The sequence below is a fragment of the Macaca fascicularis genome, chromosome 5 (assembly GCF_037993035.2).
Source record: "Macaca fascicularis isolate 582-1 chromosome 5, T2T-MFA8v1.1".
Taxonomy (NCBI): Eukaryota; Metazoa; Chordata; class Mammalia; order Primates; family Cercopithecidae; genus Macaca; species Macaca fascicularis.
In genome coordinates, this window is record NC_088379.1 from 72,346,633 (window position 1) to 72,370,980 (window position 24,348).

At 34.1% G+C, this 24,348-nt stretch overlaps 1 protein-coding gene across 46 annotated transcripts in view; it reads right to left on the minus strand.

Annotated features, from left to right (window-relative positions):
• The window catches only part of ADGRL3 (adhesion G protein-coupled receptor L3), an 857,692-nt gene that overhangs the window by 545,018 nt on the left and 288,326 nt on the right, over positions 1–24,348 (minus strand). For 33 of the 46 annotated variants that reach the window (XM_065545138.2, XM_045393264.3, XM_015450417.4 and 30 more), the window contains exon 4: positions 4,460–4,663. The exons of the other annotated variants lie outside the window; for them this stretch is intronic. In XM_065545138.2, the coding sequence (XP_065401210.1) occupies positions 4,460–4,663 (204 nt within the window). The remainder of the gene's footprint in view (positions 1–4,459; positions 4,664–24,348) is intronic. 46 annotated transcript variants of the gene reach the window in all.

A 24,348-nucleotide genomic window follows, 5' to 3' on the forward strand; every position in this document is an offset into this window, starting at 1 on the left:
TGCTACCTGTTATTTATTTATTTATTTATTTATTTCATTGAGAATCACTTACACTAAACACATAACATTTTTAGTTTAGTTTTTTTTTTTTTTTCCCCCCCTCAGATGTATATGTTGTATTTAAGTTATGGGTACTTAAATTTGGGGGCAGAAAGTTGGGTTTCTGTTAAATCAGTAAATGGTTGGTTAACAACATCATCATTCCTTGCCTACATTCTCCATCTCCTCTAGTCTTTCTTATCTCAGTAAATGGTACAACTCATTCATAATGCAATCTCTCAAGCCAGACACTTGGTTTTCTCCTTTGGGTTTTCCCTCTGTCTTACTCACATGTGCAATGAATATCTAAGTCCTATTATTTGGCTGTTATCATCACTACTGTCACTCACTGCTTGAGTCAGACCCACCAATAGAACAGACTCTTATCTATCTGCATCAATATGATGAACACTCCATTGGTCTTGAAGCCAATTTTGTTAATTCTTCAAATGTGTCATTCCTTGCTTAATTCCTCTAAGATCAACTTATTTTTTTTCTCATTACCATCGGGAAATTTTAAACTCCTCATAATGTTATACCATTACGCTCTTCCTGGCCAGATCTCTGACTACTTCTCCAGATCATTTCTAGACTGATATCTAGAAATTATCCTTGGGACTTCTGTGTTCCAATCATCCTGAAGTAGGCCCTTGTGTTGCTGTTCCCTCTACTCAGAATAGTATCTTTCTTCTTCCATATCTGTGCTTGGCGAACTACTACTTGTCTGTCAGGTTGCAGTTTAGAGACCACTTTATATTCAGGGACACCTTCTCTAACCTGCCAGCAGATAATCCCCTTACATGCTCCACAGGACTTTACGCTCACCCCTATAATAGGTATTCCTAGTATTGCCTCTGTTACACAATTGCTACTGTGTGGGCTCTGGGCCAGGGAATGGCTAGTGACATGAGTAATTATGTAAGGGATATTTACCTAACGCAATGGGGATTAAATTTCCTTTCTTAGAAATCTGTACTAAGAGGCAAGAAGGATAGTACCAGTTGGTTGTTGGTGCTCTGGCGGGGAGGAGTGGTGTGCAATTCATGTTGACAGTGACTTATAATGACAATGAACAGATAAAGCTGTTGGAAAGATTGAGAAAAGCAGAAGAAAAATTGGTTTCACAGGAAAAAAAAAATCCCTGGATGTTATTTCCTGGTATCTAAGGTTTAGTACTCAAGGGTCCTTAGAATTCCGTAACTATGACATATTCTTAAAACATTATTTCTGCATTTAGTACCCCCCTCAGACAGACAGACAGACACACACACATACTCACACACAAACACACACAGAGGTTTATAGAAGCCTTCCCATCTATAAATATTAAAACCCAGGTATGAAGGAAAAAGTTTTGTTTTTGTTTTTTTTTGTTGTTTTTTAAGATTATAGTAGAGTTTGATGTAATTCTCCAAACGGACCGATCAAATATACAACCCTCTTGTGGAAGCATTTTTGGCTCTTGCAAAAGATGAACTTTAAAATGAGCCCAGAGTAGAGTTTTTCAGACGTTTTGTCAGGCCTGAAATGCTTTAGCTGTTTTCCTAGAGAAAACTTGTACTGGCTTGGCATCACTGTCTGTGTGGCTTATAGGAACATTATTTGTAGATCTTCTCAATGAACTTTTAATGCAGCTGCATGCAGATAAAAAATAAACCAAGAAATATGCTGATTGAAAAAACGCATTAACATTCCTGTAGCTTCTAGGGAAAGCCTTGATATCTAGTCATTAAGTAGGAAATCTACCCTTAGACTTCCTTCTGCTTTAACATACTAAAAAGAAACTTAGGAGAACTATTTTTAAAAATTCTTCAGGCTTTGCTGTTTTACCAAGATGTCCTAATTTGTATGAATCCAAATACTCATTAACTCTCAAGTGCTATTAGCTATCAAGAGTCAAACGAATTCAAAGCGGGGGAAAAAAAAAACAAAGTTTAATTTCAAGCCAATAAGGGCATTTTGTTATGTTGTTGTTATGGCTGCTTTCATTGGATTTGTACTTGTGGCTACCTACAGAACGAACAGAGGTTAATATACTTTTAAGTAATATCAATTTTTTTTCAAATCAAAGATTGCACTAATATCAGTCTTTATTATTTTATTTATTTTTGAGCTTTATATTCTTAAAGTATCTTGTTTCTATAACAGACTTGTTTTTGTTTCGTGAAGGTGGAGGAGGGGAGGAACGGTAAGAACTTGAATTCACTGACATTTTCTTGTTCGAATTCCTCCATGTCTTTTCAATTTAAAGAGCTCGAGATAATGTGATATCTCTTACTTCAATTTCATTTTTAATACCTGTCCAAGCATTCTAGCTGTATGTACTGTCTTCTATATTAGGAAAGATTATGCCCCTATAATATTTACTTATTCTTCTTTATTCTTTCTACAGGGAATATTCTAAGATGACCTTTATTTTCTGTCTCCTTGATAAAATTACTTTCACACAAAAGCAACTTTCAAAAAGTATCAACTCGTCATAACAGATTAACACAATTCTGTAAGCGCCTTTTAAATCACAAGATGTTAACCTCAGTCTCCATTAAACATATCACATGAAATCGGCTTATACTCTCGTTTCTCATCTCTGTCCAAAACAGAATATAATACAGCTTTTCCATTTGTAAATTGATTTAAAAATGTGATTTAAAACCCATCACTGCACTGTAACTTGCCACATACATGGCAAAAACTAAAATCTAGTGATATAGAACAATCTTATTAAGCTATAAAAATTGGAGAATATTTAAATTCAGTATAACGTTCTTAGAAACAATGATTCTAATTGATATTCTGAATTTTTGTCAGAAGACAGAGTTTCCAGCAGCTGTGTGCGTGTGTTTACATTAGTTGCTGATTTAAATATTTATAGAATTCATATAAATTAAATATTATTTCTGTATTTCTTCTTAATACTAGAAATTCTGATGAATGTATAGGCATTGGAGTTAATTAACTAATATTCATTATATATTATTGTTTTACAATATAAAACATAAGACAAAGTTATGATGAAATCTTTGTGACTGCTGAAGCACATTCTGGGAATAATGAAAGTGCACCCAATTTAGAAAACTTCAAGTTTGAAAAGGTAATACAAACAAAACAGGGAAAAATAAGAAGTTCTTAAGGAATGTTTACTATCTATTGTCCTTGAATTTTCAGAACACACTGGAGTCCATTCTACAGGCTTCTATGGAATTGCATGGACTCATCCACCACTTTGCTGCCTGTCGTCATCACTGCTGCTACTAAACCACCACTACAAGGAAGAAAGGCCAATCTGAATGGAGAGATTTGAGGCTGCTGATTGAACGATGTGACTTTGGAGACAGAGCCACTGTGAATGCAAAGTTACACATGCTCTTACTCTGCCTCATGGTCACAGTAATTGAAGAACTACATTTAACTCTCACGGGTCTCTCACATCTCAAATGGATTAATGATGCACTTTCCTTAGGTCCTAACAAACAAAGTATTCCAATTTATTTTACCAGATAACTCTTTAATGGGGCTTAGAAGATAAACTCAGCTAATACTGTGATATTTCATGTTCTTTTGCTAGTATTACTTATATGTGTATCCCTCTCACGACATTTTTGGGTCAGAAGAGTGACTGTGTTTCAGGAAAGATTTGATATTCATAGTTCCCCCAGCCAAATGCTTCCCAGCTTTTTTCTTTTTCACAAAGAAAGTTACAAATACTATATTCTCTGGAGGAAATGACAGAAATAAGAGTACCTACATGGAGTTTTGCGAGAAAAATAAAAATGACAGTGCCTAAATATTATGTAAATAAAAAATAATATGTAAAGTGTTCGGGAATACGACCTAACGTTCCTCACTGGAGCTTTCGGGGCTGGATGCCACTTGCTATACTTTCCGGCTGCAGAGGCAATATTATAGAAAGAACGTTCCGTATTTTCATAAGAAAATTAGGTTGTTTCAGTAACTATAACTTTTCTACCAAGTTTTACGCTTTAAATGACTAATACGCAATTCCTAACCAAGACGTCTTAATCATAATATTTTCAAAATCTTGATAGTTTTCACTGGTGAAAATTTTTTCAAACAAGCAGATGATCAGACATGTTAAAACTTACGGAGCCTTTCAAATTTTACAAGAGTTGAAAGTGTCACTAAAAGTAATTTTAAATTTCCTGTGATAATGCAAAAATACTTCAAACCCAATCAAATATTTGAAATCAAACATTTCAAAATAACGATGAAGCTCTAATGCAGAACAGGCATGCATTGTTAAAACTGGCCAGGATATCACTAAGTGGTAATATCAGCCACAAAAGTGAATGCAGACAGTAAACTTACAAGAAGACACAGTTGGGGGCACTTCCTGGGGCTGAGCCTCTCAGGAGCCCCTGCCCAGCCACCCCCAGCCCTCTCTCCCCACCGCTGGCCGCACCTTGGGCTGCAATCTGTGCTCCTTGGGCACCTGGACCACGAACTCCTCTGGTAGCTCCACGGGGCCCTTGTCCACGATGAGCGGCGGTGCGCTCTGCAGCTGGCTGCTGAAGTAGATGTCTGGGTGGAAGAGCGCCTCCTGGGCTGCGCTCAGCGTGTCGCAATGGAGCAGCAAGGGCTGGATGTCGTTCACTGTGCTTGCCACCTGCGGGGACCGCAGGGCGCACCATCAGACCCCTGCTCACCTCAGTCCCACCTCAGGGGAGCCCTGGTGGAGGCTATTTCCAAGGCTGCTCTCTGCCGCAGGCTATAGGCCCAAGATTCCAGCCACCCCAGGCCCTACTCAGACAACCCTACAGCTGAGAGGACTACCTCCGGGCCCCTAGTATAATGCTATCCTAGTTAAACACTATCTTAATTAAGCTAAAAAAAACCCTCATCCAAATCTCTAATAATGATTAGAAAATTAGACATAATTATTGAAAGCACAGTAAGCTACCTGAAAAAATATAAATATTATTTTTATTTTTATAGATTCACAGCACTCTAATGTAAATTAAGGACACTAATATCTACATAAGTGTAAATAAGAATAATGGTTCCTAAACTCAATTTTCACACAAAATGTTTGATAAGGTAATTGGTAAAGAAAGTCCCAGAGAGGTGTTTTTCCTTTATTTGTTTTGTTTGAAGTATGGTTACACTTATATGGATTTTTTTATACTTATTTATATGTTTTCAGGTCATTTAACTACCATTTTTGGAGAGATACTGTATTAAGATCTGTGGTGGACATTAAGGTGAAAAGGATATACACACATTTTTTACCATTTAAATACACAGTGATTTTACTGACAAATGGTACATATTACATAAATGAGTAAATATGAAAGACCAAGACAATAATGAAAAAAAAGGTATACATGATTTTAAAAAATAATTCAGAAAACACTCATACATTTTATGCTTTGAAAATAGTGATATTTAAATATAGGATTTTTTTTTCTGATAAATTGACACACGAGATACATATTTCCCTACACTGTTTGCAACTAGTTTAATAAATAGGAAAGATAATGAAAATATGTCTGCCAACAGAAAGGATAAATTTTACAAAGAAAAAGATTTTGCTTCACACACGTATTTTTTAACATGTTATAACATGCATGTATAAAAACACAATAATGTTATGTGGCTAACATTAAACAGGAGAGAAACTAAGAAAATCAATAATGCAAGAGAATTTTATGATCATCTTTCTAATACTAGAAATTTATACAGTGGTGCCATAATTTCTTGCTATATAAAATATTTGCAAATCAGGAGTGTAAAATATATCCCTCCCAAAACACATAAAATAATACAACTTTTATAGAAAAAAATCATATTAAGAAATATGTTAAACAATGTATCTATAATGGAAAACTTTAACATATAAGTGTGAGACATTGTCCCAAAACAACATTTTTATTTGAATTTATTACAATGTATAATTACTAAAATATCTAGGCAAACATAATCTGAATGCCATTTTTATAGCCTGTGTAAATGAAAAAGGTGACAAAGAAGAAAATAAGTTTCAAGACCAAAAAGCTGTGAAAATAAACATCTCTAAGTAATTGCCTTCATTGATGTTTCACTCTAGTGGCATCATTTCTGATCTTTTGGCTCCTAAGATATCCCTCTCTTCATTGCCTAAAATGACAATATGACTAATATAAAAATATTTTTACATGAATATATACAGGCGTGTTTTCTCTAACATCTTTATTACTACTCTATGGAAGAAAATTAGCCAAAGGTTATCAAAATAGGTTATCCTATAAACTTCTGTTATTCAAAAATTGAAAGATTTTATCCTCAGCCAAGTTAAAATATAAGCACATCTAGAGTGGGGGAGAATGTGCTTATTTGTTCATTCATTCAACAAATATTTATTGAGCTCCCATTACATGTTGGGTCCTATTCTAGATGCTGGAGAATTTGGTGAAGAAAACAGACCACAAAGCTACTTTAATGAATCATACATCATTATGATTATGAGATTAGAAAACACACAAATAAACATGAGAGAAAATATACCATATAAGTATGAGAAATCTATGAAAAATTTAAATAGAGTAATATGTAAAGACTACTTCATTTAGGTTTTTGTGAAATACTTGGATATGGAGATAAAATATAAATTGGGATTTTAGTGAGATTTAAAGTCACTAATCATACAACATTCAGTTGTATGACTGTAAGTTGACAGCCAAAGAACTTCCAGGATACAGGAAAGGCCTCCTGGCTAGAACCCCCTTGGTGTGTTTGAGAAAAAACACAACAGCTGGGTATAGTGGTCAAGGTGAAGAATAGTCTGGAAGGCAGAAAGGCAAACAGCACCCAGATCATGAGCTTTTTAAGCCAGCGTAAAAAGCTTAGTTTTAAGACAATCTGTTTAGGATAATTATTAAAACTCTGGGGAAGAAAGGGTAGCATAGGACAGGGAGGTGGGAATAGGGATTTCTTCTGAACTAGAGAGCAAATATTTCTAGAAAAGGTCCATTTCTAGAGTAGGCAAAGAATGACAATTGATTTAAAAATGAATAAACAATGGAATCAAGCATCAACTAAACAGTATAATAGTGCCTGTATCTAAATGAAAAAAATCTAAGAATAAAGAAAACATAAAGACACATGTCAATAGAACTAGGAAGCAAACTCTTAGGGATCTAAAAAGAGTAGTTTGGCTTGAGGAGTAAAATGATTTCATGGAGTAAGACTAAAGAATACAAAATACCAGGAGCTTAAGTAGACTTTGACCGTAAATTGAAAAACGTAGACTGATGTGTTCTATGGAACCAAAGTATCTTATGTGTCTATAGTTTGTACTCTCATTTAAATTTACTGTATCTATAAAAGAAATTCAATGGGTGGCAGGAAAACTAGAGAGGCTGTTACACTACCCACATAGAGAAGGGTTATTAGAACAGAGCCAACATCTCAACTTTTGCTTTAAAAAATATGTGTGTACTATACTCAAGATATTGTATGACTTCTGTGGAATTATTTATTTGAATTATAAATATAAATCCAATTTGTCTTCCTGAAGCTATTATACAAATAAGTCTTCAAGATAAACAGCACACTTACAAGTCTGGTGTCTGGTATTCTGTTAGAAACACGAATCTTAAGTCTACAAAGATTCCTTCAACTCACATGCTAGAAAGTTAGAACGTTCCTGCTACACAAATCTCCCAAAGTTCACGTGAAGATGTTTTGCTCAGAAACTCACTCTCCTTGGGGCACAATAGCATCTGAAGCAGCCAGTTTCCTTTTGTCAAGGAAGGTAGTATCTATGCCCTGGCATTCTTCACTCACTTGTCTAAATTGAATACATAGGCTACAAAACCAAGTCAAAGTACTCCTCGAAGGTTCTTTTCCTCAGATATTTGAAGATAGTTTTCACATTCTAAATGTCTCTTTTTTTCTCCAGACCTTTAAGAGAAAGGATTCTTTCAAATTAGCTATGAAAAATACACCAGCATGTTGTGGCATTAACCATAAGTTGAAGGCAACCCTCCAAGTTTCCTTCCCAATACCGTTTGAGGCCACAGTTTAAAACTCTGTTGTATGCAATTTTAAGATGTCGCAAAGTTAATTTTGGCTCTGAGACAGGAATCTATAATAAGGTCAATATATCTTGTTCTTTCCATCCTTCTTCAGAGAAATTTCATGTTTATCTTTTAAAAACTGCATATCTGATTAGGATTTTATTTGAATTGAGGGGGCAATTTTCTATTTTAATTTGTTTTTAAAGTTTTAACTTTTAAATCATACATAATATATAATACTCCTTGTAAGCAATATGAGTTATTGCCATATACAAATCATCCTTATATTTGATTTATATCCAGATATTTTTACAATGCAAGTACTTTCATTCTGCTTCCCTAATGGGCAAGCATGAAATATAAAATTAGTATTTCATAACCTATTATAGTGATCAAAATATTTATCCCATGTCCACGTCTCTTAAATATCAAAAGCCATCAGAACATCACTGTTCCAGAATGTTGGTTGTGGGCAGATATGAGGCTAGAGGTAAGCAAAAGAAAAATAATGAGTTTTTAAAAGGTAAAGTATTTGTGATGATAATACGAGAGTTTTCATATTATCTGTGGAACATATAATTGGTATAAATATCAATAAATATCAGAATTCAATGATAGATAACTTTCAGAGATCAATACTGATTTATATATATTTTTAAAGTTATGTAAGTACTGTTTCTAACCAACTTCAGCTGTTTCTATTTTCTTGTTCTTCTTACATGAGCAGCTTTGTAATTCAGTCAATTATTCAGCTTATTCCTCCAAACAGCTATTAATCATAACAGTGAGCTGGGACTCTAAACAAACAATGGGCTAATTCTATAATGAAAGAAATGCTAAAAACAAAATACAACCTGGGCATATTTATCAGAGTTACAAGTGCTTTATTTTCATAAACTAACAATTTTTCTTACAAGTCATTTATTTTTGTGTTTTAGGGTTATATTTCACCATGTCTTTATTAGCAACCATGAGCTTTATAGAGTTTGAAATGTACACTAATATAGCTATGACTCTAACCTACATATTACACTTTTTCACCGTGGTAGTATCTCTTGGAAAGAGAATACTTATCCTCCTGAACATACTTGCCTAATCCTTTGTACAAATTATCCTTCCTAGTAGGAAATCTTTTCTCCTACTGCTTAGGCTTTCCAAATCTCACCACTTTCTAATATCACTCTTTCCATAATTTTACCAAACAGTTCTCTCTCTATAAAATCATCATCAAATTTCATAATATTTTCCTTCCATTCTTTACTAAAACATACTCAAAATCTTGTTGCTTTTTATTTCCAAGATTTAAACAAACACGGTATTGCTGTCTTCCCTAATTGAAGATTTTAAAAATTTACTTATTTTGTTTTATTATATTCTAGCTCAATCTCAATATGTTACTTTGGTTGGTTTACAATTTAAATCATAGATCTACAAAATAAGGCAAATGCTCAGTAGGTTATAAAAATGCCTATGGAAGAACCTCCACAAGATGGCTAAGAAATTTTGGGTTGAGTTTCTCATCAAAAGCCACTTAAAATATAGTATTGCATCATTACATTCACAGCTCTGAGTCTATTTTTTCATCTGAAAATTACCAGTCCTACTACCTATGACTCATTGGATTGTTATGAGTATTCACTGAGCTATTATGTGCAAAACTCTTTAGCTAACAGGAAAGTATTGTGTAAATGCTGGAAATTATATTGAAAAAGTTACAATAGCAAATGGTCCATTGCTACCAAAATGTCTACTCCAACTTCACTGCAACATATATAATAAAAGGGAAAGAAAGAGAAGAGTTGGGGGCAAAGAAGAGACCACTGTTTTCATTTCCTTTTCTGTAAATAAAGGCACATTTTCAATCCTGCTTCCTGATGCATACCTGAAAGGCTCTCTCCCACAGTACCTTCATTTTAGCCATAAAAAGATTATGCCTTTCTGGATTTCTCCCTAAGGTGTATATGATAGCTGCATAATTTCTTTATAGGCTGGGTAGTAATCTCTAATAATAGTCATAAAAGATCCAATTCAAGCACCTGAGTAAAGATGCCATCAGGTAGAAATTGCAACACGAAAGTTCTAACACAGAGGGGTAAATCTGTTTCAAGTCCGGATCTTATAAGAAAATAGCTGAGCTAAGTAGTAACAAATTGTCCTCTTGTGTATAATGAAACAGATTTTATGGTGTACCTGAATGTTATTTAACTCAACAGGTTCCTTCTGCAGACTACCTTGTTTCATAAAGTACTGGTATGCCTGATGTGGGCAAGAAATTACACTTCAGACTACATTCCTCATTAATTTTCTCCAAAACATAGCTTGTTACAATAAAAGAAAACAAATAAGTAAGATAAACTTTTGTAGTCATTCAAATAAGAAAAGAAGTAATCAAATAATCTCTCTTTGCTAACAATATGATTCTATGTCTAGAAAACCGTAAAGACAGCAGAAAGCTCCTAGACCTGATAAACAACTTCAGTAAAGTTTCAGGGTATAAAATCAGCATACAAAAATCAGCAGCTTTTTCTGTCATCCAAGCTGTAGAATGCAGTGGCGTGATCTCGAGAGGCTCACCACAACCTCTGCTTCCTGGGTTCAAGTGATTCTCCTACTGCAACCTCCAGAGTAGCTTAGATAACAGGCACCCGCCACCATGTCCAGCTAATTTTTTTGTATTTTTAGTAGAGAGAGGGTTTTGCCAACTTACCAAGGGTGGTCTTGAACTGCCGACTTCTGTTGATCAGCCCACCTAGCCCTCCCACAGTGCTGGGATTACAGGCATGAGCTACCTTTATACACCAATAACATTCAAGCTAAGAACCAAATCAAGAACATAATCACATTTACAATACTCATCAAGAAAACAAAACATCTAGGAATACATCTAATCAGGGAGGTAAAAGATCTCTACAAGGAGAACTACAAAACACTGCTCAAAGAAATCAGAGATAACACAAGCAAATGGAAAAACCTTCCCTGCACGTGGATTAGAAGAATTAATATTGCTAGAATGGCCATACTGCCCACCCAAAGCACTCTACAGATTGAATGCTATTCCTATAAAACTATCAATGTCAGTTTTTACAAAATTAGAAATGAACTATTGTAAAATTCCTATGGAATCAAAAAAGAGCCCCAGTAGCCAAAGCAATCCTCAGCAAAAAGTACAAAGCTGGAGGCATCACATTGCCAAATGTCAAACTACCTTATAAGGCTACAATGACAGAAACAGTGTGATACTAATACAAAACAGACAAATAGAAAAATGGAACAGAATAGAGAAGCCAGAAATAAAACTACACACCTACAACCATCTGATCTTCAACAAGGTTGACAAAAATACACAATGGGGAAATGAATCCCTATTTAATAAAGGGTGTTAGGGTAACTGGCTAGCCATGTATGCAAAATAATGAAATAAGGCCCTTACTTTTCAGCATACGCAAAAATTAAATCAAGATGTATTAAAATTTTAAATGTAAGACCCTAAACTATAAAAATCCTAAAAGCAAACCTAGAAAGTATCATTCTGACATCAGCCTTAAGAAAGAATTTATGACTGTCCTCAAAAACAATTGCAACAAAACCAAAAATTGACAAGCGGGACCTAATAAAACTAAAGAACTTTCACACAGCAAAAGAAACTATCAACAGAGTAAACAGACAACCCACAGAATGGGAGAAAATATTTGCAAACTATGCATCTGACGAACGTCTAATATTACAGAGAGCTTAAATGATTCAACAAGCAAAAAACAAATAACCCCATTAAAAAGCAGGCAAAGGACATGAACAAACACTTCTCAAAAGAAGACATATAAGCGGCCAACAAACACACACACAAAAAAACACTCAATATTACTAATCATCAGAGAAATGCACATCAAAACCTCAATGAGATACCATCTCACACCAGTCAAAATGGACATTATTAAAAAGACAAAAAATAACAGATGCTGGCGAGGCTGTGGAGTAAAAGGGATGCTTACATACTGTTGGTGGAAATGCTAATTAGTTCAGCTGCTGTGGAAAGCAGGTTGGAGATTTCTCGAAGAACTAAAACCAGAACTATTGTTCTACTCAGTATTCCCATTATTGGGTATATACTCAAAGGAAAATAAATTATTCTACCAAAAAGACATATGCATTTGTATATACATTGCAGCACTATTTATAATTCCAAAGACATGGAATCAACCCAAGTACCCATCAATGGTAGACTGGATAAATACAATTATATATATCTCTCTCTCTATATATATAGGTATATATAGATATATGTATGTATATATACACACACACCATGGAATACTATGCAGCCATAAAAAATAGTGAAATCATGTCCTTTTCAGCAACATGGATGCCAATGGAGGCCATCACCCTAAGTGAATTAACACAGGAACAGAAAACCAAAGATTGCATATGTTGACTTATAAGTGGAAGCTAAACATTGAAACTTATGGACATTAAGATGTGATATGACCCAGGTGCAGTGGCTCACACCTGTAATCCCAGAACTTTGGGAGGCCGAGGCGGGTGGATCACCCAAGGTCAAGAGTTCAAGATCAGCCTGGCCAACATGGTGAGACCCTGTCTCTACTAAAAATACAAAAATTAGCTGGGCATGGTGGCGGGTGCCTATAATCCTAGCTACTCAGGAGGCTGAGGCAGGAGAATCGCTTGAACCCGGGAGGCGGAGGTTGCGGTGAGCCGAGATGGTGCCATTGCACTCCAGCCTGAGCAACAAGAGCAAAACTCTGTCTCAAGAAAAAAAAAAAAAAAAGATGTGATATGGTTTGGCTCTGTGTCCTCACCCAAATCTCATCTTGAATTGTACTCCCGTAATTCCCATGGGTTGTGGGATGGAACCAGTGGGATAGTTTGAATCATGGGGACGGTTTCCTCCATACTGTTCTCATAGTAGTGAATAAGTTTCATGAGATCTAATGTTTTATCAGGGGTTTCCACTTTTGCATCTTCCTCATTTTTCTCTTGCTACTGCCATGTAAGACGTGCCTTTGCCTCCCACCATGATTCTGAGGCCTCCTGAGTCATCTGAAACTGCAAGTTCAGTTAAACCTCTCTTTCTTCCCAATCTCAGGAATGTCTTTATCAGCAGCATGAAAACGGACTAATACAAGATGAGAACGATAAACACTGGGAACTAAGAGAGAGAGTTAGGCAAGGTCGGAAAACTACCTATTGGGTAGTATGCTCAATACCCTGGGTGACAGGATCATTTGCCTCAGAGTCATGCAATATACTCCTGTACCAAACCTGTACATTTACCCCCTGACTCTAATACAACAATTGAAATTATAAAAATAAATAACAGATGACATGAGGAAAAAAGATCCAGATATGATTAGATATGTAGGTTAAAAAAATTTTAAAAACCTCTGTATTTATAAAAGAATGAATAGTCTGCTTTTACACATTAGAGTCATCATCAGAACACTAAGCTACTATGTTACAAAAGTTTTATAAAACACGCTGAGAATAGTGAAAGAGTCAAACACGTGACTGTGAATAAAGCTAAAGGGAAAAATTTCATTTTGTTAAAGAACAAAAGAACCAGCTTTTTAAGATTGCTTTTTAATAGGTTTTCATAGCTTGCATTTTATGTATCCTATCAATAAAGGGAAAAATAGTGACTTTCATTATAATTGTTGCCTAAATTGTAATACTGTGATGTAAATACCTTAAACACTTCTGAAAATGAGTAAGCACAGATTTCTGTTAGTGATATAAATTTATTAGAGATTTAGCTTCTGACAAAAAGGATGATTTTTTTCATTCCAGTGAAATAAAATCTGTATTATGTACCTTAAGATGAGTGATAACTAATAGTAAGATTTTCCAAACACCTGCCTCCTTGTAAACATAATGCAAACACATTTAAATTCATGGTAACAAAAAAACCTTTAGAATTTATTATTTGGATAACATTGACTTTGTTTTTCCCTCCACTCCCCTCCTCAAGAATATCAATTTTTTAATTGTATGGCAACTATACTTTCAGAATGCTGTAAAGTAAATCCCTTCTTTAAAAATCTTTACAACTATAGTAATGAGGCACTCTTCCTTAATCATACTGCCAATTATAACTAATGTGTGGGCAAAATGAGCAAAAATGATCCATATATTGACAGAGGTTTGTTTTGCTAGTGAGTTCTAGCTCCTTCTCCTAAGTAAATAGTAACTGGCATTTCTGAAGACATCTGAGAAGAATGAGAACTGTTTTGCTTTTTTATGGTAGTTAAGATATTTTTCCCACCCATCCGCCTTTCTCAACACATACACACAAAATCAATCTCTTTTAAAGTCCTTCCCACAACCCGTGGGAATTATGGAAGTGCAATTCAAGATGAGATTTGGGTGGGGCCACAGAGCCAAACCATTTCACATCTTAATGTTCGTAAGTTTCAATGAATGCCTAAATTCTGTTTAACAAGACAGCAAATATGTTAACAGGCTCAAATGTCAAAATGATCGATTACGTTATGTTGGTGGTATACATAGAATGTGATTATTATTGGACACCTACTTTTAAAAATCGACATGGTGGTTTTTTATCTGTCTGCAGAGGGACAACATAAAGCCTGCCAACAGCCTGTAACCTCTGATACATCTGTGTTGTCACAGCTATTCCAACTATTCAGCTATTGTAACTAATCTAAAAGGCCTCCTTTTAAGTAATTGTGTAGTGTTCCCTGGAGGAAGAGCATCATACCAGCCTGTTGCTTTAAATTTTATGCATTATTTGTCTTCATTATTAAATAATGTGCCCTTAAGGTCTGCATGGTTTCATCAACTTCCCTATCAAAAGTAGAAAAAAAAGAAGAAAAAGGATCATTGCTAAATTGTCACCACCATTGTTGATTTGTATGGAGAGCTATACTAAAGATTAGTTCTGATCTAATTCAGGTAATATTTATGTTTACTACTCTTGTGATATCTCTAACAGCTTGGAGAGAATCAGTAATGAGTGAAAGCAGACTATTTGTTCTTTTATAAATACAGAGGGTTTGTTTTTGTTTTTTTTTATTTTTATGTTTTTAACCTACATAACTAACTAATCATTAGGTATTTTCCTCACATCATCTGTTATTCTCCAGTGCAACAACAAAATCAATCTGTTTTAAAGTCATCTGAGTCCAAGAAAAAAGAATGAAATGTTGTAAAATGCTATTTTATGCTTGCATGTTATTTTTATCTTTGCATTTAATCAAAAGAATGATTTCTCTAATTTAGGTCACTGAATTTACCCTTTTTAATTTCACATAAAACTAATGATACCAAAATGAGGGTATATCCATCACTCACTATTCAATTTTTTCAAACTTAGAAAGAAGAGTGATGACAGGATATTTTATTGGGCTTACAGTCTAATTAAAAGTGACAGAATTGCACTTTGAATAGCTTTTCAACACCCTTTAACATTTTTCTTTGAATGCTGATCTAAGCTTAAGATGTTCATTAGTAACTCATTAAAGACTTAGTTACAGTCCAGTGGCTGAGTCCTAAATATAATGATGGGATGTGTGTACAAATGTGTAGACTCATAATTAGAGAAACTGTCACAATGGGGATTAAGAATATACAATGCAGTCTTTGAAAAAGAACTGTGGAATGTAAGTGACCCCAAGATGGTGTTGTATTTTAAATTTTGCTTACTATTCAGATCATTTGTTTTTTGGTTCTAATTCCTAAAGGTATGTTTTAATGACCCCATTCTCCCAGGATTAAATGTATGAGGCTTTGTATTAGGGCCTTTTTATACATTATTTTATTTAATCCTTACACTATAACAAAGTAGGCCTAATTACTTATTTAACAAATAAACAAACTGTGATTTAAACTCTTGAAGGTCATATATCTTGGAAGTAATGGAACTGGACTTAAACTCTAAGGCTTAAGATCTTTCTACTTCATTTAATAGGACCATACAAGATAGGATTCTAAAGCAGTTTAGATTAGATGATATTGTAAATTTCAGTTTCTGGGCTTCATGTAAGCAATAATTCCTAAATATGCTGACACCATCTTCTGTAGTTCCTGAGAATTACAGGAGCTATTCAGTATCAACATTTATAAATCATTAATTATCCTTGCCATATAAAACACCAGGTTCTCTGCTGATTTCCATTTTTTTCATTAAAAGATGTGATGTGAGTCCAGAGGACACTAATATATAATATGTGGATTTGATAGAGAGATGCAAAGTTACAGAATTACTCTTGAGATGAACTAAAAGAGGCATTCAGTAATTTGCAGAATATATTAGAGAAAAAAAAATGAAAGACTCAATATTTATAATATAATTTGAGCAAAGATATAAAAATATAAAAAAGAGGATTTCCAAAATCTCAAAAAAATTCAGACTCAACCAAAAATAGAAATTTTTCTTGGCTACCAAAGTTTAATTATCTTCATCATTTTCTTAGGAAGAATAATTGAAAACTAATAGAACCCAATGAATTGCCTTGCTGTTTTGTATACAATTCACCAGTATACAGGTCTCCTATAAAAATAAAGTTTCAATTATGGACAATTATTAATTTTGGTAGTCATAATAACAATAAAAAAGTGAGGAGAAAATCCACAAGAATGGGAGAAAATATTTGCAAACTATCATCTGACAAGGGTTAATAACTCAACGTGAAAAAAATCAATCTGATTTTAAAATGAGCAAAAGATGTGAATAGACATTTCTCAAAAGAAGATATACAAATGACCAATAGGTAAATTAAAAATGCTCAACATCACTAATCATCAGAGAAGTGCAATATATAACTATAATGAAATATCATCTCCCACAGTTAAAATGGCTGTTATCCAAAAAAACAGGCAATAGCAAACGCTGGTGAGGATGTGGAGAAAGGGGAACCTTTGTCTATTGGTGGGAATGTAAATAGTGTAACTACTGTGGAGAACAGCATGAAGGTCCCTCAAAAGACTACAGGAACTACCACATGATCCAGAAATCCCACTGCTGGGTATATGTGGAAAAGAAAGAAAATCAGTATATCGAAGAGATATGTGCACTCCCATTTTAATTGCAACACTATTCACAATGGCCAAGATACAGAATCAACCTAAGTGTCCATCAACGAATGAATGGATAAAGAAAATGTAGTTACATATACACAATGAAATATCATCCAGCCATAACAAAGTGATGAAATTCTTAAGCCAGGTATAGAAAGACAAACATTGCATGTTCTCAGTAATATGTGAGAAATAAAAAAATATTAAACTAATGGAGACGGAGAGTAGAAAGATGGTTACCAGAGGATGGAAAGATTAGTGGAGAGGAGAAAGATGAAGAGAAGATGGTTAGTTGGTACAAAAATACTGTTAGGTAGAAGGCATAAGATCTAGTGTTCAGAAGCAAGATATGGTGACTATAGCCAACAATAATTTATTGTATATTTGAAAATAACTAAAAGAGTAGACTTGTAATATTCCTAACACATATAAATAAAAATAGTTGAGATGATAGATACCCTAATTACCCTGGAGTAACTGATCCTTACAAATTGTATACTTGTATCAAATATTATATGCATCCCATAGATATGCACTATTAAATATCCATAATAATTAAATTAAAAAAAATCCTGAATGAATGAACTTCTTTGAGGAATCAAATACATGAGTAAAAGGGGGCTGAGTACAGTGGTTCACACCTGTAATCCCAGTACTCTGGGAGGTCAAGGCAGGAGGATTGCTGGAGGTCTACAGTTTGAGACCAGTCTGGGCAACAAAGCAAGACTCCATCTTTATGAAAACATTTTAAAAATTAAGCAGGCATGGTGGTGCATGCCTGTGGTCCTAGCAACTTGGGAGGCTGAAGTGGGAGGATTGCTTGAGCCCAGGAGGTTGAGGTTAGAGTGGACTCTGATCATGTCACTGCACTACAGCCTGGGTGACAGAGTGAGAACCTGTCTTAGAAAAAGGGGGTTGAAGAATTTGAAGTGATGAGGGTAGAAAAATGGTGCACAATTCAACATAAAATACCTGAGAATTTAAGTGGGTAAATCCAGGCAAATGGCCTCCCAGAAAATCTGAAACGTTCCCCACACAAAAAAATGAAAAATGATTGAAGTTAAGAATATCCTAAGTACTCTGATTTGATCATTATACATTGTATGCATGTATCAAAATACCATATGTACCCCCATAAACATGTACAAATGCTTTGTATTAATAAAAAATTACTTTTTACTAATAACAATATTTGAAATTTTTACTTAAAATTAAAATTTTAAAAATAAATAAAAATTTAAAAGCTATTCTTAGAAAAAAGTCTAAAAAACTCTTAAAACTAAATGTCTTCTAATGATATCTTACTGTCTTTTCAAAAAAGATATTTTTATAAAGAATGCTCATAATTTGACAATATAAAGAAAAATAACCCATTTATAAACCCAATTATACTGAGGATTCAAGTAAATAGTAATCCAAAGAATAAGAAAACAATGATTTTATATTGTATATTCAAATATTTTTAAATTTGTTCAACATTAAATATAAAACAACAATCCTATTGCAGTCAGAGTCCACCGCAGAACAAGAAATATAAAAATGTGATAAATTACAAGCACCTCAAATAGTCACAATACATAAAATTTCAATATAGGAAAATGCTATTTTACTCCAAATATGTACATGTCACTCATAGATTATTACTACAATTAAATGCATATGTAACATCTTTTGCAAGTACAAAAGTAAAAAAAAAAAAAAAAAAAAAATATTTTCCAGCTGCCAAACTGCATTTGGGAAAGTTTCTAAACAAATTCTTACACATAAAGTAAAGCTATCAGCCATGCATGTTTGTAGCTTACATTGTGATACTAGCGATTGTGTAGTTAGCTTACAAAATACATATTTTAAAACTCAGTAGCCACTGGCTAATGTGGATGGTGTTGGATGTGTTAGCAGTAACCTCATATATCATTACTCTGACACGGATTTTTCTGTATAATGTATTTGACCATAAACATAGTTATATTACTGCAGATATTACAAATTACCTAGGCTGGCAAGCGTTATAAACATTTCAAGGATGATTAATTTCTAAAAATAACCAAGTTAAGCAGAGCTTAGAAGTCAACCTGACTCTTTCAGAACTAATAAAACACATCTTCATAGAAAGAATTATATGATAAAATGCTACGTAGTTAAATTTAATTTTGTACTTTTTCAAGTTTCATATCTTATTAGAAGTTACAAAATATACGAGTATTATCTTAAATCATTGACATCAGAATCATAATTGTAAACACAGATTAACAATAAGGTGAAAATTACATAAAAACAAATATGCATCTGATCATTCTTTTATCCCTACTAAGAACTGTTTATTATAAGTCATTTCTTGCACATGATGAAATGTAGGCTAACCAGTAAAGTCCCTGAATATATAAATACAGATGCAACTTTAGCAATAGAATTGCAGAAAAAAAGCATGCATAAGGTGGTTCTAGAAGATTTTTTTTATATTGTATTTTTCTTTTTCTGTGAAGACGCTGTAAAACATACTGCTCGCCGTTATTCCTAGTTTAAGTGCCAAGGATCCTGCTTTCTACCTCTTCAACTATGATTCAGTCTTTACAAGTAAGGTTCAAATAAGCTGAGGTGTAGTTGAAATATTTGAGCACCACAATCACCTTCTGAGCTCCCGGTCAGCTGGGGCTTGGGTGTAGTAACCTCCCAGGAACAGATCTCCCAGCCCAAGGTCCCACATTGGACCTTGATGTTTCTTTACTGCCAATCAAAATGAGCCCCAGGTTATTACTGGGTTCTTGCTCTCCAATTTCCTTATTTTTTCCTTGCTCCCAACCACATCAATAGAAAAACAACAAAAAGAATCCTTTATCTTCATGCAACACTACAGTAGTGCACAGCAAAGAACTGGCCATCTGCTTCAGCTGCTCCTCTTTACTTCTGCCAGGTCTCATTGCATTATAGATAAGGATTTTATGGCTCTACAGGAAGGGAACACAGTCATGGAAAACAGAAAAAGAGAAATACAGAAGTACACAGAGACACGGAATATGGACAGATAAACACAGAAGCAGGGACATCTCCCAATTTAAATTGTACATATTTATACGATATTGAGGTACTTGTTTTGTTTTCCTATACAAAACATTGACCGGACTATTTAGAGCAAATGGGGATTATTCAATTAACATAAACATTATCAGAATTAATTATTTAGCTTAGTTTTTAATTTTGTCCATGTAGAGATTATGCAAAAATATAACCCTAGCAATTATATATAACCAATTACAATAGTAATTTAAACATTCCTACATAGTGAGAATAATTTTGTTTAGATATTAGTAATATTGATAATAATTTTGTTTAGATACTAGTATTTAGAAATGTTTGGCAAAACATAAATATTGAGGTTTGAATAGAAAAAGATTTATTTCCATTCTCAGGGTTAGAATAACAGTAATTATTTATTTTCCTTACCTTGCTCAGGGATTTACCTCTATTTCAAGGTAAGAAAGGAGTAGGGAAAAAAATGAAAGGTTTATCAGATGCCAAAGCACCATGTTAGAAGTTATACATATATAATTACATCCATTTCTTAAAATAGCTCTGCAAGGAATACATGTTCATTTTTACAGATGAAAATTATATTAAGCTACACATTTTTAGGTTACTGTAAGCTCGCTGAGGGAAGAAATACAAGTCTTTTGTTCACTATCCTGTCTTTAGCATCTAGCAGTTTTCTGGCTTGTAGTGGGTAAATTAATTATATTTATTAACCAGTTGACAGATAAAGAGGATTACAGAGCCAGTAGGTGGCAGAGCTGGAATTTCATCTCTGGTCTGTCAGGCTTCAGAACCACAGTCTGTCTGTCCCAAGAACATGGAAGAGGCAGATGGTCAATGTTTCTGCCTCACCTGCTCCCAAGTGACCAGGAGGGTTGAGACGAGATTCTATGTAAAGAGGAACGGCCTTGATAGGAATTGGATATCTACTGCCAACAAGAGCAGAGCTCAAAAGCCAAGTCCTTGAGTTTAAATTCCCTCTGTGTCACTTAATAGCTGTGTGACCTCAATTTACTTTATCACTGTGTACCTCAATGTCTTTATCTGTAAAGATGGTGATGATAATAATAATAACAAATAATAAAAAAACCTATGCAATTATAGTGAATATTAAGTGAACTAAAACATCTAAAGTTTATGGCCATAAAATCAGTAGTCATCATTACCATTTTCTCTGAAGAAAGGGATAGCAATTCAGATCATTACTCAGAAGAATTAATTCCCAATGATTAAGAGGGCAAAATATCTGGACATCTTAGCAGTAGCAAGGAGACATCAGCAGAGGATATGTTGGAAACAAAAATACTTCTATAACTATGACATACATTTTAACTCAGTCATCTAAGGTTTCAAGTTATGCAGTATTCTCTTAAGCCAGGATTGATGGGGACTCTAAAAATTCCTATCCTATTATATTTCAGCACTTGGTCAAAGGTGTATTTTTCTATTTATGAGCAAGTTAGGTTCCAAAAGGCTGCTTATAAAGCCCTTCATTTACAAGTCAGAAGTGGTATCACAAAGGCAAAAGAAAAAGTCTTCTTAAAGAAGGAAGACAAAACCGACTTGTATTTTCTCAGGTGCAAAGTTTTAAAATAAAGGATAAAGTTTATCAGAAAAAAGATTCTCTATTGTTTTGTCCTCTATAGTTCAAAACTCAAGATAATATTGAATAGTCCACATAAAATGGAAATGATTATTTTTTTGGCCCAGAGTATTTTACATATCAGATCAGTCTTTTATGTGTCCTATCATTATACTAGGGGTTGATTTAATACTTCTAAAAGTTACTTGGAGGTATTCTCTCTCTCTCTCTCTCTCTCTCCCTCTGTGTGTGTGTGTGTGTGTGTGTGTGTGTGTGTGTTTTCAATGCAGATTATCAGTCCCCAAACCAAGACCTAAGACCCAAGGCTCAGCCACATTTAGGGGTCCACTGAAATACATAGTATGTGTCAGTTTTAGGGACCAGACATTTTAGTTCTGAAAAAGGAATCTTCCTTGCAACGTCTGTTTCTGCTATTTTTAACCTAATTTTCTCTAACAAGGGTAATTTTAGTTTGATCTTTTAAATATGAATTGTGTGTGTGTAAATATATATGTAGATATTTTTCTTTTTTCCTTAGTATCAACATTAAATAAATCAGCTCTTATGGCTAGCTAATTCCTGGTTGTTATAATTTACTGGAACAAAAATTAACTGGAGGGATAGATTGTATGATGAAGGAAATTTACATGTTCAAGCACTAAATATTTTCTGTGCACTGTGCTGTATTATTTACACATGCTATTTATTTTATTCTCAAAATAACATTATAAGGGAGGTATTTTTATAACATAAAATGTCTAATTTAAATCACCTTTACATATATTGATACTTAGAAAAGCATTGTTTCAAGTAACGTAATTATATTTATTTTCCCACATCACAAAATGTTGTATGTGCCCATGCAGAGAATGTGAATGTATCCGTATATGAATTAAGAAAATATTTTGATATTTTAGACAAGTTTGCTTAAAACAAGATGGTTGAATAAGTAGGATACTCCCATTTTACAAACATCTCTACCTTATAATAGAGTGGATTATCAGAACTAAATATGTTGCATCCAGGGAACTTTAGAGGAAAACTTCAAAAGAAGTTATTTTACCCAGTATTTAGAATGACAGCAAAATGCAATTCATGTTAAAACTTAAGAACACAGGCCAGATTCAGAATTGCATCACTGATGAACTACAATGAGTTTCTGTAGTCAATTAAAAACCAAAAGTGAGCTAAAGAGGCTAAAAATTCATTTCAGCTGCTTGCTACACTATAATATTCTGAGACCTCCTAAGCAGTGGCAAATACAGCTGTGTCCTTTTTTCTTTGCTATAATTATCATCAACATATGAGAGAGCGACTATATTACAACATTTTCATCTTAGGGAAAAAAATCAATGATAATTAGCCAAAAACATTAAATTGTGTAAAAGGAACTTACATATAGACTTTAATTTACCAGGTTTGAGAGAGATTCAGTGAATATTACACTAAGTTGTACAGAATATAAATGTCTCGCTTATATATTAATTAATGTGATATATTTTATAAAATTTGCAAAGGTACGTCATTTCTAATCTATCATATTTGTTATAATTACAAAGATGTCTAAATGAACATTAAGTATACATGTCTATTAAGTATATTAGCATGTTTCCATAAAATCATCTTTCTTTAAAAAGTGAAAATAGACATTAATATTATTATTTTTTATTTATTTATTTATTTATTTATTTTGACGGAGTCTCGCTCTGTGGCCCAGGCTGGAGTGCAGTGGCACGATCTCGGCTCACTGCAAGCTTCCCATCTCTGGTTTACTCCATTCTCCTGCCTCAGCCTCCCGAGTAGCTGGGACTACAGGCGCCCGCCACCGCACTTGGCTACTTTTTTTTTGTATTTTTAGTAGAGATGGGGTTTCACCATGTTAGCCAGGATGGTCTCGATATCCTGACCTCGTGATCTGCCCGCCTCGGCCTCCTAAAGTGCTGGGATTACAGACCTGAGCCACCGTGCCTGACCGTTCTTTTGTTTTTTGTTTTTTGTTTTTTTATTTGTGTTTCTGCATTACAAGGTATAGTACAAAAATAATTTCCCTTTATTGAGAGATTATAGTTTGTGTTCTGTGTATTAAAGATTTTGCAGAATAGTAAATACTCAGAGAAAAAATAATTACTTGGTTGTGTAAAGCAGATACTTTTGAATAAGTAGGATTTTACTTTTGGAGTTTTCTTTCAAATGCCCAAATTTACTACATTAAAAATGTTTTTTTTAAGTATGAAACTATGCAAGCCAAAAAAATCACAATAAATGAGATAATTAATAATTCAGCTGATTTTCCAAAAGTGTGGTAAAGTCTAAAAATAAAATGCAAGTGTTCTTTTTAAAAAGCCTTTTGGTTTTAAATACATTTCAATAGGCACTTTAAGAAATGCAACTGAAAACTCATAACTATTTCAGCTTAAAATACACATTACGGGCTGGGCGTGGTGGCTCACGCCTGTAATCCCAGCACTTTGGGAGGCCAAAGCGGGCAGATCACGAGGTCAGGAGATGGAGACCATCCTGGCTAACACGGTGAAACCCCGTCTCTACTAAAAATACAAAAACAAAATTAGCCAGGTGTGGTGGTGGGCGCCTGTAGTCCCAGCTATTCAGGAGGCTGAGGCAGGAGAATGGTGT